At 44.8% G+C, this 17,887-nt stretch overlaps 2 protein-coding genes across 3 annotated transcripts; both read right to left on the reverse strand.

Moving 5' to 3' along the window:
* Nucleotides 1–465: 465 nt before the first annotated feature.
* Nucleotides 466–2,909, reverse strand: LOC106605250 (RLA class II histocompatibility antigen, DP alpha-1 chain). Its single transcript, XM_014200692.3, has 2 exons — nt 940–2,909; nt 466–818 (listed from the first exon to the last, which is right to left on the reverse strand). Exons 1-2 carry the CDS (start codon nt 1,304–1,306, stop codon nt 679–681), a joined length of 507 nt encoding a protein of 168 aa, XP_014056167.2. The 5' UTR covers nt 1,307–2,909; the 3' UTR covers nt 466–678.
* Nucleotides 2,910–6,025: 3,116 nt separating this feature from the next.
* LOC106605275 (bromodomain-containing protein 2) lies at nt 6,026–14,869 on the reverse strand. Of its 2 annotated transcripts, none has more exons than XM_082975318.1 (12): nt 14,714–14,869; nt 12,682–12,973; nt 12,330–12,467; nt 12,016–12,166; nt 11,646–11,803; nt 10,975–11,484; nt 10,628–10,756; nt 10,049–10,282; nt 9,316–9,590; nt 8,447–8,772; nt 8,050–8,175; nt 6,026–7,953 (listed from the first exon to the last, which is right to left on the reverse strand). In XM_082975318.1, exons 1-12 carry the CDS (start codon nt 14,743–14,745, stop codon nt 7,826–7,828), a joined length of 2,499 nt encoding a protein of 832 aa, XP_082831444.1. In that variant the 5' UTR covers nt 14,746–14,869; the 3' UTR covers nt 6,026–7,825. The 2 variants fall into 2 exon arrangements, with proteins under 2 accessions (XP_082831444.1, XP_082831443.1); XM_082975317.1 differs by having other exon boundaries at nt 10,037–10,282.
* Between the last annotated feature and the right edge of the window lie 3,018 nt (nt 14,870–17,887).

The raw sequence follows: 17,887 nt of genomic DNA on the forward strand, positions 1-17,887 counted from the left end.
ATAGTCTCCACTTATGCCTTCCTTATAGCCATTTTCCAAGCTTGGCTGTTGTAGTGATCTGCATTGCGTATGCCATACTCCCCAAAACCCATATACTTCTGAACCCTGGCGCCATAGATGGTCAATTTTTGGTTGAATATGTTTTTCACAAAGTAGATCATATTGTCAATGGTGTCATATTCACAGTCAACTATCCCCTGGAACTGGTACCCACCTGAAACAAATAATTAATTTGTACTGCTGTATCCCTTTCCATGTCATTGTGCAAAGAGGTAATCTCAAAAAATATGTTGTTGCTTACAACATGGATCCATTTAGGAAAAATCTCCTAATCATTGCCTTTGTGGAGTTGTTATACTGTATTGTTACAAAAGATCTGTCAACTTCATTTGATACATTCTTCATAATATATTAGACACATCATGCATTTCATCAAAAAAAATTGGATTGACTCACCTGCTGGTGTTTCCCAGGTGTGAATGACAGGAAGTCCAGCCAAGCCCAATGCCTAGGCTTAAAGACATATTTTAGTACAACAGCATTAGTAAGGTTTAACAGAAATTGCCCTCACAATAGTGAACTGCATCATATTGTCGCCAGCACAGTTGTAGGTTGCGGAATATGATAATTGTACTTGGTATTGTTGCATGGAGCCCTTGGTGTATTGCTGATAGTTGCCTATGTTCTTAAGGCCCAACCAGACCTCTTGGCTTTTTTGATAAACCAGAGTCCTGTTGCTACTCCCACCACTCCTAGAGTCACACCTCCAACACACACTGCTGTCTCCACAGTCTGGTGGTCCGTGTGCACTTCAACCTCTGTGGACACATATAGTGAAGAAACAATTGATGTGTTAGTGTCCCTAATGCAGTATGAACAACATCCCACCTTTCTCTGTGTCATACCCTACAGTATAAGGTCACACCAGCAGTGACTCACCCCAGATCCTGGTGAGGGGTTCCTGCAGGCTGACGTGCCCCACACTACAGGAGTAGATGTCCCCCTCCTGAGGTGTGATGCTCAGGTAGGAGAAGATCCTGAAGCTGAAGTTTTCATTAGAGTAGTACTGGTTCAGACTGACGGTCCCCTCTCCCACCGGCTGCTCGTTCCTGGTCCAAGTCACATCCACGGATGTTGGGTGGAAATCACTGACCCGGCAGATGAGTGTGTTGGGGTCCCCCAGTTCCACCTCTCTCTGGGAGTATATGTGGGAGGTGGGAGCCTCTGTTGGGCGCTCCCGAGTGAGGACAGTGTTCACACCAGTCCAAACGAACTGAACTAAGGGGCTAAATGCACCAGAGTTCATAAAAAAACATTACATTACATTACATTTAAGTCATTTAGCAGACGCTCTTATCCAGACATACCAAACCAATTTGCTGTACAAGACACCTTAGTCCACTTCGCCACCAGGGTGGAACTAGAATTTTAAGGCATACAAAGCTGTTCATTTTAGTCTATTCAAACAGATCCCACTTCAAAGGAAAGAAGCACTCATTAAGATCAGGGGTGGCCAATTAATGGGCACGGCCATAACACCTGAACACACTTAAGATGGAGGATAGAGCCTTTTATTGACGCTGAGAACAGAATGTATATGCTTTTAAATAACATTATTAGAACGTTACAAACATTTTCTTGTGGTTTTTATGGAATGTTTTTGTAACAGTCTCTGAACTTTGAGAACATGACTTTAAATAGAACCATGAGGAAACGTTATGCTGAAGTACTGAAATTCACACAGAAGAATGTTGTTTCTTAACCTTCTCTGAACTATTTGAGAACATTCCCAATATCAAACCACTTCGTCAAGTTCCTTAAATGTGCTGAGAATGTTCCAAAGCCAAGCAACTACCCCGCACCATTCCCAGAACGTTGTGGTAAGGTTATATGCAAAATAACCATAGGACAACCACACTCTCACCAAGCTCTAAGAAACAGATAATGATGTGCTAGCTGGGGTGTGACTTTACAGAAACAGCACTCACCTAATGCCTCCGGTGGACTCTAAAAAAAATTGTTTTTTTAAAGTAAACCTTATTTTAACTAGGCAAGTCAGTTAAGAAAAAATTCTTATTTACAATGACGGCCTAGGAACAGTGGGTTAAGTGTCTTGTTCAGGGGCAGAACGGCAGATTCATACCTTGCCAGCTCGGGGATTCAATCTTGCAACCTTTCAGTTACACGGCCCAACGCTCTAACCACTAGGCTACCTGCCGCCCCAAATTTTCTCCCACAATGCAGCAGGGGATATTGTACTGGCAGGTTCCGAGGGACACGTTCACTTCGTGAGGCAGTCCTGGGTCAGGGGTCCACTGCTGGGCGAACGCTGACAGTCGCGCTCTACCCGGTAGGTCATGGGGTCAACGTAGAAGAGCTCATCCTCAAACTCTACGTCATACTCTTTGTATGAGTGATGTTTTTTTGGCAGAAGGTCAAAAACCGCAGCAAATGTTTGCCTGTGTTCAGTAACACAAGTTGAGATGGAAAACGACAAACATGACAAATCTTGACCTCTGGTACGAGAGTAGTTGAATGCAATATAATTAATTTGGTTACGCCTTTCAGTAAATGTTGTTTTAATAACAATGGGAACTGATATAAAGTAGCTGTCTGCATCTATGAGTTTACGGAATAGAATACTGGAACACAGTATGGGTTAGCACTGCTAAAGTGATTCTTGCAAGCAAAATAATGCCCAGTCTGCTTCCTTCCTTCCTATAATCACATTCCTGTCTCTCATATGAAATGAGTGAAAGTGGACTTACTTTGGCAGTGTGACAGTAGACAAACACCCAGTATTAAAGCCAGGAACACTCTGCACCCCATTCTAAGTACACTTGTCCAGTGAGGCTCATCAGTAATGTACCAATGTTTTTGTTCCGATTCTAGTGTTGTACTCCAAACAGTCCTGCTGAAGGTGTCAGGTGACTTCCTCAATATCATCAGCCAATCAAATCTTTAATCTGGATGACACTGTTTATTACCATATCTATGGTTACTACATAGAACACGTTAGGCATTCTGAGTATGCATGGCACACCTTACACACAACTAGCGTGTATCAAAGGTGAAACATGCAGAACTTTGCAGATAGAAACGCAATAAATAGATCTGAGACATGACTCCCTATTCTACACAAAACATTTCTATCTGAATGATCAGTATAGCCCTGACATAGCCCACATCTGACTGCTGCCACCTACTATGGAGTCATGATCATTAGTGTCTGCCCTTAGTTATACTGTACGTCCAACCCGCCTCACAACCGCAGACCACGGGTAACCACGCCAGCCCAGGACCTCCACATCTGGCTTCTTCACCCGCGGGATCGTCTGAGACCAGCCACCTGGACATTGATGAAACTGTGGGTTTGCACAACCAAAGTAATTCTGCACAAACTGTCAGAAACCTTCAGGGAAGCTCATCTGCGTGTTCGTTGTCCTCACCAGGGTCTTGACCTGACTGCAGTTTGGCGTCGTCACCGACTTCAGTGGGTAAATGCTCACCTTCGAAGGCCACTGTCATGCTGGAGAAGTGTCTTCTTCACGGATTAATCCCAGGTTAAACTGTACCAGGCAGACAGCATGTATGGCGTCCTGTGGTCGAGCGGTTTGTTGTTGTGAACAGAGTGCCCCATGGTGGCAGTGGGGTTACGGTATGGGCAGGCATAAGCTACGGATAACAAACACAATTGCATTTTATTGCTAGCAATTTGAATGCACAGCACAGGAGGTTGGTGGCACCTTCATTTGGGGAGAACATTCTTGTGGTAATGACTAGAGCGGAATCAGTGGAATGGTATCAAATACATCAAACTCACGGTTTCCAGGTGTTTGATGCCATTCCATTTTCACAGTTCCGCCCATTGTTATGAGCCGTTTCCCCCTCAGCAGCCTCCACTGATAGAGATACCGCGACGAGATCCCGAGGCCCTTTGTCCTGCCATTCATCCAACGCCATCACCTCATGTTTCAGCATGATAATGCCTAGCCCCATGCCGCAAGGTTCTGCACAATTCCTGGAAGCTGGAAATGTCCCAGTTCTTCCATGGCCTGCATACTCACCAGATGTCACCCGTTGAGCATGTTTGGGATGCTCTCGATCGACGTGTACGACAGAGTGTACCAGTTCCCGCCAATATCCAGCAACTTGGCACAGCCATTGAAGAGGAGTGGGACAACAGACCACGATCAACAGCCTGAAAACGCACAGCATGAGGCAATTGGTGGACACCAGATACGGACTGGTTTTCTGACCCATACTAACAGATGCATATCTGTATTCCCAGTGAAATCCATAGGTTAGGGCCTAATTTATTTCAATTGACTGACTCCCTTGTATGAACTCTAACTCAGTAAAATCGTTAAACATCATTTTCTGGAATTGTCCAAGCTGTTTAAAGGCACAGTCAACTTAGTGTATGTAAACTTCTGACCCACTGGAATTGTGATACAGTGAATTATAAGTGAAATAATCTGTCTGTAAACAATTGTTAGAACAATTCCTTGTGTCATGCACAAAGTAGATGTCCTAACCGACTTGCCAAAACTATAGATTGTTAACAAGAAATTTGTGGAGTGGTTGAAAAATGAGTTTTAATGACTCCAACCTAAGTGTATGTAAACTTCCGACTTCAACTGTACATGACAGCCCACTTGGAGTTTTCCAAAAGGCATCTAAAGACTCTCAGACCATAAGAAACCAGATTCTCTGGTCTGATGAAACCAATATTGAATTCTTTGGCCTGAATGCCAAGTGTCAAGTCTGGAGGAAACATCGCACCCTCCCTACGGTAAAGCATCATGCTGTGGGGATGTTTTTCAGCGACAGGGAATGGCAGACTAGTCAGGATTGAGGCAAAGACAAACTGATAAGAGAATTATCTAATAAAGGTAAATGAATCAATAATCCATGATTAATTAGTAGTTATGTAGCATGGGTAATGAATGATTAAAGTACTGAACGATAGTTCCATAAGGTCTAGTAGAGACCCGGAAGAGAGAGAAATGTGTGTGTAGAGACCAGGAGTAGCCTTCAAGATCCCCCTAATCTCGGGGGAAAGGAACAGGCAGCGCTGGATAGTGATTAACAGTGGTGGGAAGTCAAGGGAGGCATACTGTTCACCTACTGTTTGTGTGTATGTGTGTGCGTAGGTTATCTACTGTTGGTATGGAGGTGTGTGCGTAAGCGGAGAGAGGATAAAATGAAATTCTTTGTTAATGTTGGGCAGAACGTTCTCTGAATAAACTGTACGAACCTTTTGCAGAAAGCTGAGTCCTTGCCTAATTATTAACCCATTGTCTTACAAACCTTGGGAATTAGTCAAGGCTTATTGATTGTTAATTATCATTGGGATAGAAAAATTCCTTTGACACAAACAGATCAAAGTACAGAGAGTTCCTTGATGAAAACCTGCTCCAGAGCTCTCAGGACTTCAGACTAGGGTCGAAGGTTCACCTTCCAACAGGCCAACGTCGCTATGCACACAGCCAAGACAATGCAGGAGTGGCTTCGGGACAAGTCTCTGAATGTCCCTGAGTGGCCCAGCCAGAGTCTGGACTTGAACCCGATCAAACATCTCTGGGGAGACCTGAAAATAGCTGTGCAGCAATGTTCCCCATCTAACCTGACAGAGTTTTAGAGGATCTGCAGAGAATAGGAGAAACTCCCCAAATACAGGTGTGCAAAGCTTGTAGCGTCATACCCAAGAAGACTTGAGGCTGTAATTGCTGCCAAAGGTGCTTCAACAAAGTACTGAGTAAAGGATCTGAATATTTATGTAAATGTGATTTTTTTTTCTTTCATTATTATAAATTGGCAAACATTTCTAAAAACCGCTTTGTCATTATGGGGTATTGTGTGTAGATTGATTAAATTGTTTGTTTTCCCTCATCAATTTTAGAATAAGGCTGTACTGTAAGAAAATGTGTAAAAGGTCAAGTGGTCGGAATACTTTCCATAGGCACTGTATAAATAATAGGGGTGTACTGCGTATACATTATCACAAAGAAATATAAAAGGCTTTATAGAAGAGGTCTCATTTTAATATATACAGTTTTCAAATGAGTGGCATGCTCCTGAGGCAGCAATCTAGTCAACCAGGATGCAAAACAACATTCAGGACATGTTCTGGAATAAAGCATGACTAAGAGGAGGATAAATACAGTATAAAAGAAAAGCAAGACAGGGAAAAAAAGACTCACTGGTAGAAAGAAACATGATCATTTGACCACTGAAATACAGTAATATATATATATATATATATATATATATATATATATATATATATATATATATACACCCACACACACAATTTCCTTAGATATCTAACAACCTAGCTTCTGTACATCTCATCTGGTGTATCTCTTGGTCCAAACTTCAACTTAGGACGTCTACTCCCGTATACATGAGGATTTAACATCCAACAGTTAGCTTGCAGAGCGCATCACACTGTGACACTTCCTGTATTTTGAAAGTTCTGTTGAAAACTTGATATCTGACATGCAAAACATTGTGGAACTGCATCAACAGTGGACTAACGAAACAAATACCAAATTGATTGATTGTTATTTTCCTTTAAGCATAGAGTTAACGGAATTGGTTAGAACTGAAGACCAATCAGTTTCTATGACTGCTGTGATTGTAAGACTGCAGTGTCACCATAAAGAAACCTACTCCTTTCCTGAGAAATGACACATGGGCTGTTTCTTAAATGGTAAGTGCCATACATGTATGACAAATCTCACTGTCAAGGAAAACAGTTTCAGTAGTTAGATCTCTTAAGAGTAACATATGGAATGGAAATAAAACTCTCCTTCTGCCTCTGAACTTTATGTCCAGCTGAATGTAGGTCTGTTAGCAGTAAGAACAGATGTAAAATGAAACACAGACAGCAACAAAAATGTACTGACTCGTGACTGCAGCTATAAGACTTGACAAAAAAAAGACATAACTACCAGATGTGAAAATCAATCACCTGACAGTGACGTCCTCGTTGTGAAAGAACAGATAAGTGTAAGCATTACAATACTCACTCCACATAGCTTTCTGGGAGGGCAAGTGGGGTTTCTGCCATACTGCTTATACCCATTCAGTTCTTATCAATCTATGAGTGCACATCAAGAAGTGTCCAACATTGGGCTGGGCACATCTCGCATCCTTTCACTACTCCGCAGTCTCCCTCTTTGGGGGATCGCCATAAAATTCTTCTTTATAAAAGAAACGTAGATAAATTGTACAAGTATTTACACAGGGATGAGAGGGATAACAAGGCATTTGTGTTGGGGGGTCTTGAGCAGAGTCAAAGAGTTGGGCCGATGCGGTTTCTGTCTGAACGTTCTGAGAGCCACTTCCTCCTCCATAGCCGTTGCTAAGTGATAGACGCTTCTCCGCTGTGCTGTTTATTTCTGATAGTCTCAAAACCTATGAAGATGTCTGAAAGCAGATATGCAATTTGTTGACACTACAACACAGTAAAGACTTGGATATACATTATCCTGAATGGTCATTTCATAGGGAACGGTCAGAGGTGCTCTCATATTGTTACATTACCAACATTGAGGATAAAGGCGCTAACATGGCAGCTGTTCTTAAACCTGGCTGAACTCTATGTTTATGGTCTTGAGTATCCTTAGTGACCTTCACGCATCCTCCACCCTGCATACAAATCCCACCATCATTCATCTTGGAGTGTTCGTGCTGGGGTGCCTTTCGAGGGAGGGGCACTCTCTCCCTCCCTTGACCGTCCCAGGAGACCTTGTCCTGGGGCTGCTGCATGTCCCTGAGCTCTACGGGGGGGTTCCCTCCCTCTCCCACTGTCTCATCAACCCGAGTCTGATTCACTGGTGTCAGAAGAGGAGGATGACGAGGAGGAGGAAGAGTCTGAGCTGGAGCTGCTGCCGCTGAGGCGGGAGGGCTGGGCATGGGGCTCCACGCCGCTGAGCTTCTCCGCTGCGAGAGAGAGACAAAGTGGGAATAGGATTAGCATTTATCTCAATGCTAAATGCTACATGTGCAAAAGCAGCTCCGCGTGTCTGTGGTGCTCACCCTTGGGTTTCTGGGGTTTCTTGCCAGAGTTGAGCTGTCCGCTGACATCCTGCAGCCTCCTCTCCAGCTCCCTCTTCTTCTCCAGGGTCAGTTCTTCTCTGGACTTGCCGGGGCCCCCTTTCTTCACTGTTAGACACAGACAGGAGGACAGGTTACATACTCAGCCCACACATACATATAAAAACATTCCATAGTGAAAGACTGGTTCCTTTTGTATGGTATTAGTCAACCAGAGCGCTAGCATATAGCATTTTATCACCACAGCACCAGTTCGTAGCATCAGTTCTTTGTAGCATAACATTAGCAAGTGTCTTCAGTGACAACATGATGCATTCCCTTTCACACCATACTAGCTAACCAAAGCTAGCATTAGCTATCGCTATCTGTTCCCGCTCACCATAGGGCTTACGGGGCTTCTTCCTCAGGCACGTCATGACGTAGCGCTCTAGCTCGCGCAGCGTCGACGGCTTGAGCGTCTCAAAGTCGATTTCGATCTCCTCGGGGTTGGTGTCGCGCAGCGAGGGCTCGCGGGACTGGATGATGTGGACGACGCGGCCCAGCTTTTCGCCGGGCAGCTTGTTGATGTCCAGGCTCAGCTGGCGCTTCTCGTCGTACGACATGGGAGACGTCTCCTCCTCCTCCTCGGAGTCGTAGTGGGGCAGCATGGAGAAAGTAGGCGGGGCGTAGTAAGGCATGGTAGCAGCCTGGGACTTCTTGGTGTTTCTAAAAAAAGGGGGGGGTTAGAGACCGTGGAGTAGTACTAAAGAAGTTGTATGCAAACCTTTCCAGCAGGGAGACATTTTTTTTCACGCTCGAACTTGTGGGGACCCAATTATCATTTTTTGTCACAATTTATCGTGACCCCCACCCAAAATATAATGACAACCTACATTTCGGTACATTTACATTTTTACATCAACAAATCACCTTCAATTAACTACATTTTCATCTCTTATCAAAATGAACTTGATATACGGTCCCATACAATAATCTGTACTCTGCGACCCCACTGCAGTTTCTAGAGAGACAAACAGGTAAAGTTGGAAATTGGAATGTGATGAAAGAGCGGAAGTATAAAATGGTGTAAGAAACTTTCAAAAAGCAAAGCGAGGAAACAGAAAAGGTGGAAAGAGGAAGCAATGTGAAAGTCTACAAAATGAGAGACGGAAACAAGCAAGGTAGGAGAAATAGAGGACATGGATCACAGATCGAAAAGTTGAGTAAAAGCAAAGAGAAAGGTCATGTTTGAGGTCAGTGTGTGCTTACTTGCTGCCCTTCTTCTTGCCGGGGCCTCTCTTGCCCTGTGAGGAGGCGGGAGCTGAGCTCCTGCTACTGGATTTACTCTTCGTAGTCCACACCGGCTTGGCCGTCGGCATCTCCCAGTCCTCACCCCCTACCTCCGCGCTGGGCCGTCCTCGGCTTCGCTTCTCCGGCTTCTTCTTCTTCTTCTTCTCCTTCTTGTCTTTCTTCTCCCTCTTCTTCTTGTTCTTGACGATTGGGCCCTGGGAGAGGGCTGCCAGCTGCTCGTGTACGGCTCGGAGCTGTCACCGGGGGGCAGACCAGAGGTGGAGTGTTCAACTGGACAAATACACTTCACTTATATGGTTAGGTCATGAAGGAATACGCCAATGTTTTTTTGTTTTTTTAACTAGGCAAGTCAGTTGGTAACAAATCCTTATTTACAATGACAGCCTACCTTAGTGTAATAGTGAGAAAATGCAGCAAATAGCAGGCTTATGTACATGCATGTTTGAACACAGACAGAGTACTAGTATAAACAGGTACACCAAATGAGTGAAAGTATGTATACGAGCATGGATTTGTCAGAATATTAGAAAAACCTGTGTTGGAGAGAAGTCTAAACTCTTGATGCAGTCTATGCTTGTGATGTGTAGATGAAAGCAGGCCTGTTAGGTGTGTGGTACAGCGTGTTAGGTGTGTGTGTGGTGCAGTGTGTTCGGTGAACGGGGGGGGGGGTTGAGTCTACCTGTGTACACACCTGGTCCTGTAACTCGGCCAGGCGGTGTGCTCGCTCCTCCTCGCTGTCCGAGCTGGGGCTGCTCTCGCTCTCGCTGCTGGGCTCGCTCGCCGACGAGGAGGAGGAGGACGACGACGAAGACGAGGAGTCACCGCCGCCGTGAGCGCCCATGCCGCCGCCCATGCCACGGGACTTGGGAGGAGCCTGCTGGAGGGGCTCGTCGGGCATCTTGGCGAAGCGGAACTCAAACACATCCTGGATGGACAGACAGACAAAACGGAGTGAGTGAGAGCTTGTTTTTTACTCCATTGTGTATCATGTCCCTTTTTGTTTTGTTACACAATAATAACAGTTATAACGAGAGACAAAGTTGTAGGGACAGAACAGAGAAATGGAGACCAAAACGATTGACATATTAGTCATTAAGTAGACTTATCCAGAGTGCCTTGCAGTCAGTGCGTTCAGCCACGGTAGGTAAGACGACCACATATCGCAGTCATTGCAAGTAAAACCCACTGAGCATGCAGTGGACATAGAGGTCTGGCAACAAAGGTGAACTAAGGGTTCCAGGGTGAGTTGTGGTGACGGAACCGAGCTCACCTGCAGCTTGCGGGCCATGCCCACTACGTCATGGTCGGGGGGGTTGTATTTGTAGCAGTTGGAGAACATGAGTCGGACGTCAGCGGAAAACTGCTGCGAATCCCGGTACTCCCGACTGTCCATCCTCCTCTGAGAGAAAGATAGGAGAGAAAAGAGACTGTTTTAAACTCCAACAGATAACGGAGAGGACTCCAGATAGGGATAAGCCTCCCTGGTTTCATACTGTGACAGATATCCACGCAAAACAAATCTGAGAAGATATGAGGTAATCTATGAACTGTGTATTTCAGCCATATTCAGTTCTCATTGAGTCAAGGCAGTGCGACATCTCTATCTTGCAAGCTGACCTTGATGTTGCTGAGGTCCATGGGGCACTTGATGATGTCGTGGTAGTCGTGCAGGCCCAGGGCCGAGGCGTCCACGGGCTTGTAGAAGGGCCAGGCGTAGGCCGCGTGTTTCTTGGACAGCAGATCCTTCAGTACACTGTTACAGTAACGCAGCTGTTGGCTCAACTTGGCCCGCCGCGGCGCCTTGGGCTGCACAGAGTCCGGCAGATCCTTTTTGGGGGGCTTGATGGGGCGTCCACTGCCCCCGCGCCGAGCCAAGGTTTTCCCGCCTCCGGCCATCATGGGCTGGAGCAGAACGGGGCCTCCTGGGCCCATGGGTCCTCTAACCAGGCTGGGAGGGGGGTCCATGTCCCCCAGGGAGGTGAGGGAGAGGTTGGAGGGGTCGTGGCTCAGGCCTTGCCCGTGGCCTCCTTTCCCCAGGCCCACAATCCGACCCCCTCCTACGGCCAGGGGCATGGTCATCATGGTGGAGGGAGTGGTGGTGTCCGCCTTCCGCTTCACTCCCTTCTTCTGCACAGAGAGAGAGAAGTTACAGTATGGTATTCTGTTTATCAATGGAGGTTCTGTAGCCTATATACAGTGTGAAGGCAGCAACAAGTGTGTAGCATCAATACAATGTACAGTACTATAGCAAGTTCCTATTCAGGCCTTAGTGAAGTAAGGTGTGATACCTTGGCGGTGGGCAGTGTGGGGGGCAGGCTCAACAGCTGTGTGGGGGGCAGACTCTTGGGCAGCATGGTCTGAGGGGGGGTGTCTGAGTCACCCGTGTCAGAGGAGGAGGGGGAGTATGCTGACTGGGACACCGCAGGGACCTGGTGAGCTTTCGAAGCTGAAAGATGGACAGAGAAAAATCATACACAAGAACACACACATAATGGTAATACTACCAAGAATATGATGGCCAAAAATGTACAGTGCACTACTCGTTAAACAAGGTTGTTCCAACTCATATTTAACCAAACGAGACAGTACATTCACCAACTCTTCGTTGAACATTACCCTTGCGTTCTTTTCCCTACCACATTCTCCAAAGTGACTCACCGTTGGACTTGCGGCCCCCTTTGCCAGGCTTGCCCGGTTTGCCCCTGGGGGCAGGAGGGGGCTGCTCAATCTCCTCCTGGGGCATCTGGGCCACCTTCTGCAGGAACACCTTCTCCAGGGACTGGGCCATCAGCACTATGTCATCTGTGGGCTGGGAGAGGAGAAGAGGCCACAGGCACTTTAGAATCAACATCCAGTTAACACCGGTACATCTACAGTTGCTGTGAATATGGAAAGACCTTGTGATAAACATATTCGGTCCGTTGTCATCGATGCATTAGCCTGACCTACACATGTAAATATTATGGCCATACCTTGTTGTAGATGTAGCAGTTGGTGAACATGGTGTTGAAGTCCTGCATGCACTCACTGGCGCTGCGGTAGTAGTTGTTCTCCAGACGCTTCTTGATGGTGCCCATGTCCATGGGCTGCTTGATGATCTTGTGATAATCCTAGTAGAGCAAGAAAGAACAGAATATAGAAAAAGAGAGTAATGACTGTTGAATGGTGGTGTGACAAGGATGTCAACTATGGACAAACACTCATAGGTGTAGGCCTACATGGTGGTGGGTTGTAACAAAAGCTTGCAACCCCTATGGCTCTCTAGGACCAGTGTTGGTGACCACTAATCTCTACACTTGTTTATAGACAAACAGTGTAACTCACTGGGAGGTTGAGTCTGAAGGCATCCACTGGCTCATGGAAGGGCCAGGCAAAATGGTGCCTCCACAGGGACTTGATCATAGCCTTCTGGAGGAACTGCAGCTGGTTGGTCATGCAGCCCTGCCGGCCGGGGTCCCTGACGGGGGGCTGGACCGGGGGAGGGGGCGGCGCGTGCGGCAGCTGGGGGCTCTCAAAGCCTTCATACAGCAGCGAGGGCTTCCGCATGCGCTTGCCTGGGCCCGAGGCATGGTGCTCCATCCCGCCGCCAGACAGCCCCACCACTCCCAGAGAGCAGCTGACCAGGAGAGAGGAGCAGAGGGTGGGAGAGGTTGAAGTAGTGGGATAGACAGGACAGCCCGTGGGAAGACAGAAAGGGATGTATTAGGGGAGAGATACATTTGGGCAGAAAACTCATTCATATGCTAAAATTATCCCTCAGCTCTGGCATTTCAAAAGTAGTAAGCTACAATGTGCTTGATATTTGATCATTGCCCCACAGGAAGCCAAACTTCATGACAACAAACTTTAAGGTGCAGGCTATGCAATTCAAGCAGGAAAGCATTAGGAAGGAACCCTTCGCCAACACAGGCCCTTCACCATCTGCTCCCTCACCAATGCAATGAGGATTCTATCAATAGGCTGCCACTTTTGGCACAGCCCCGGCAACCCAGATCACTGGATGGGAAAATCCCTGGGGCAGCATTGAAGCACTACTGTACTAAACATCAGTACTGTACAGCACTTAAGGCAGTTAAACTTGCATTCTGTGATAGAATAGTGAAAACATGCAGGTTCTCCCTCTATTCGCTTTTATCTTTTGCACTGTGTGGACCAGATTTGGATGATTTTTATCCCGGTCACCCCAGGGCTCACAGCACGCACATTCCATCCCACTGACACAAAAGTAGGCAATGCTCATGAGCTGATTTTTCCTCTCAGGACTTACACGCCAACACAACATGGCTTTGTTAAGTTAACCCCTTTGAAGAAAAGGGAAAGAGCTGCAGAGTATCTGTCAACACATTAGTAATATTATTCCTTGATAACCTGGAAAACGACGGATAGATAGTATGTTGACCAGTTTACTGCTCTCTCTATGCATGTTTGTTATACTTAGCCTAACCTCCCAAGTATTTTCGTTGAATTAACTTGGATTCGTGAGTGTTAACCGGTAATAGGGAATAATCAAAGGCATTAGCTATTTAGATTGTGATATGCTTTCATTCTTAACTGTGGCAATCATTTCAGCCGGCAGAGGCAAGGCTTCTGCGCTTGTAGTCATTGCGTGGGGTCAGTGTCGTCGCCCCGCCTTTTATGAGTGTTTGTAAACACACCGACGCCAAAACAGACCCTCAGGATCGTCAGTCAAAACCTTCAAACTCCTGTGACTGAAACCCTTGCACAACTATCCAATCAGCTCCTCTTGTTACTAGCTTGTTTATGTGAGACCCCATTTCTGGAAACGCTAACTTAGCTGGCTAGCTTGGAACCATCGCATCGTTTGTAAACAACAATCCAGCTAGCTACTAAGCTAGTTAGCCAGGACGCTAACGTTTGCTAGCGAACATCAAAAAGTAAACAACCGGGTTAGGGCAACTGAATAAGCTACAAATAAATTGCACATCTGCGGCCCTAGTTCAGTTTATTTCTCTGTCATAAGATTTATAGCAGGAAAATGGCGGTGGTGCAGTGCCTCTCAATGAAGCGTTTCATCACCACAGACAATGTTAAACAATCCCCCCAGCACTAAGTTATTGAGTAGGCTGACCCACAATATGTCAATATCCATCCTCACTACATAACTTACTAAGGGGGCGTAAGGAACAAAGACATCTCTATATTTACATCTTACTAGCCAACGGAATATTTTCATTGTTCGGTGTCAAAGTTGAGAAAAGACTAGTTAGCTATCTGATGCACCGACAGTGAATACTAGCTAACAAGGTTTAGCCATTCAGTCCCGATTCGTGTTAATAGTCAAGCCTGCAAAATCAGTTCCGACCCGACCCTGAAGGTACAATGTTCCTAAAGGTACCTGTCAAGGGGCGGGTTAACGGCCGTTTCCATCAGGATGGATCCGGATTCTTTTTATGTTCCAAATTTGTCCACTGTTATGTTTCCACTAAATAAAAGCCGAACAGTTCTACAATGAAATGGCGCCGAAAAGCTTCCGCCTGCCGCTTTATAAACATATCACGTGGCGTTTCCGTGCAATTCCTGTCGGGTTTCTCGTAATACTTGCTTCCGATTGGCTACTCCGCATAGGCGCTAGATTATGTTTGGCTATCCACGCTGTCTGTAATTTAACATGCCACACCCTGCAAGAAAAACATCCTGTTCCTTTAGCTTCAGGCGGCTAATCTAGCTAGTTAGATAAAAACAACACAGATGATTTGTTTATATAACCGTTATCATCTTTACGAAACCGAATGCTTATTACGAACTACTCCGAATTCTAAATACAAAACAATTATTACCGGTGGTAGGTCTTCCTCATGTCATGACTGCGTACTATTTCCCGATGTTTAGCCCCAAGTAGCTAACGGTAGCTAGCTAAAATAGCCAGAAAATCAACAGCCTTTTAGGCACCTACTTTTTCTTGTGGGGTATATCAGCTGTATCCAAGTTTTTTTTTATTTATATATATATATATATATATATATATATGTATATATATGTACACATCTGTATCAGCCTCAGGTGTAGGTTGTATTCAGTCACTACGTTGGAGTATAACTCAGGTTTTTTATTTGAAGTGGAAGTTATGCAATCTGTCACATCAGGGGCAGTTCAGCCATAACATGATGATTCTGAAATTTAAAGAAGTTGTTGTCAACATCTTGTCATGTTGCATGGCAAATTTTTCAGACAGCCTGATTTTTTTTCTATTCGTTTCACATTATTCAAAAGGGATAGGCCCTAGGATAAGTAGACTAACTTTTTATTATAGAGCTGCTACTTCTTGCCTCCAATTCCTTGCAAACAGGTCCTGCAGTTAGCTTTGCTTCAGTGATATTTTTCTGTTTTCAGATGGAGTGGGGACTGAGGCTGCTAGACTTTTAAGATGCACCCAGGGGAGGTTGCGTACCCCAAAATCAGCCACATGACAAATATTACTGTGGACATCCCTCCCAACAATGTTGATGGTCTATGGGGCATCCAATACATTGCAACTCTAAAGTTTGGCAGGGGCCTTGGCCCAGAGTCAATACTATAATTCTAACCCTGGATGTGCCAGTTTATCATAAAGTTTAGGCCAGGGTTTTCCCATGAGTTGCACTATTGAACATATATGCTAGAGTAGCCTACAAGCTTTTACATTGAAATATATTTTTCCAGGGCTATTAAAGTTGGGGGTGGCAGCTAACCTAGTGGTGAGAACGTTGGGCCAGTGACCGAAAGGTTGCTGGATTGAATCCATGAGCTGACAAGGTAAATATCTGTCACTCTGCCCCTGAACAAGGCAGTTAACCCACTGTTCCCCGGTAGGCTGTCATTGTAAATAAGAATTTGTTCGTAACTGACTTGCCTAGTTAAATAAAGGTTAAGTTGAAAGTGAATGTTTTTAAACCTGACATTTAGCCAAAAGTCACATGATTAATTAGGAAAGGAAAATCAGGCTTTGTCCTTATGGTAGACTGAAGGTTTCGCAGTCAATGGGCACAATGGTCTAAGACAATGCATCTCAGTGCAAGAGGGGTCACTGCAGTACCTGGTTCGAATCCAGGCTGCATTGAATCCATGCTGCTCTCAATCACCGACTGTGATTGGGAGTCCTATAGGGTGGCGCACAATTGGCAGTCTTTGTAAATAAGAATTTGTTCTTAACTGACTTGCCTGGTTAAATAAATCAATGGCATTTTAGCAATGCGAGTTGACTGCAGCAAGATGATGACAGCACATGAGATGATGACAGCACTGTATGTGAATCATTATTACAGATGACTATCTAGAGTGACAATCCAAGAGGAATAACATTGTTGTGGATGGCGTTCCAGTCTCCACTTGAGACCTTGATGGAGAAAGTGAGAAAAATCACCAAAAAGCTACAGATGGACCATAAGAAGATTGCAAGTTCATCTGCCTCATCTAAATATGTGCTCAATGCTTGATGGTGTACGATGTTAACAGATAATCATTTTTCTGGTTGCTCTGAAGGGGAAGCTGTCCTCTCAAGGGGAAGCTTCTAACTGTGGCTAATGCCTGTAATATGACTCAGGCTAATTACTCAACCAACTAGAGTGCATACCAATAGTGTTGGATCTGTGACATCCACTTGTATTGGTCATATCTTCAATAATGCTGCAGGGCTTTGCTCCAAAGCAATATCAGTTCCCATTGGCTGTAGTGACCATAACATTGTGGCAATAACAAGGAAAGCCAAAGGTTGTGCCTAAAGTAATTTATAAAAGATCACACAAAGTGTTTTCTCAGGACAATTTTGTTGAAGATGTAAAAAAAGTGTATGTTGGTCTGATGTGTATGAAGAAGTGAATCCAGATGCAGCTGTTAAGAAATTAAATGTGAGAACTGTTGGAGCCCTCTGGATTGATGATGAATTGAAAAATGGTATGGTTCAAAGAAATGGTGTAAAAGAGGTGGCAAACAAGTCAGGCTGATCAGCTGATTCGTTGACATACTGTAAATTGGGAAATTTACAAAAAGAAGAAACTACCAAACCAAGATAAATTACATAAAACACAGTGGAAAAAGACTTTGGAGTACCTTAAATTACATGGGCAGAATACCCAATTAATCCTCCGCATTCATTCATTGAAGTTGATGGGTAATTTATAACAAAACCTTTTGATATTGGCAATCATTTCAATGACTGTTTCACTAGTAAAGTGGAAAAACTCAGAAGTGAAATGAAAACATTGATCAGTGAACCATCATATTTTTGTATAAAATGTATAATAATGATGGCTGTTTTGAATTTGTTCAAGTTATTGTGGGAGAGTTGGAAAAACTATTGTTATCATCAATAATGATAAGCCAACAGGTATAGAAAACCTTGATGAGAAAATATTGAGAATGGTAGCAGACTGTATTGCCACCCCTATTTGCTATATCTTTAACCAAAGTCTAAAATAGGGTGTCCACAGGCGTAGAAGGAAGCTAAAGTAATTCCACTGCCTAAAAATAGTAAAACAGACTTTTTTGGCTCTAATAGCCGCCCAATCAGTTTTGCTGCCTGCTCTTAGTAAAC

This window comes from Salmo salar, chromosome 05, assembly GCF_965601325.2.
Source record: "Salmo salar chromosome 05, fSalSal1, whole genome shotgun sequence".
Lineage (NCBI taxonomy): Eukaryota > Metazoa > Chordata > Actinopteri > Salmoniformes > Salmonidae > Salmo > Salmo salar.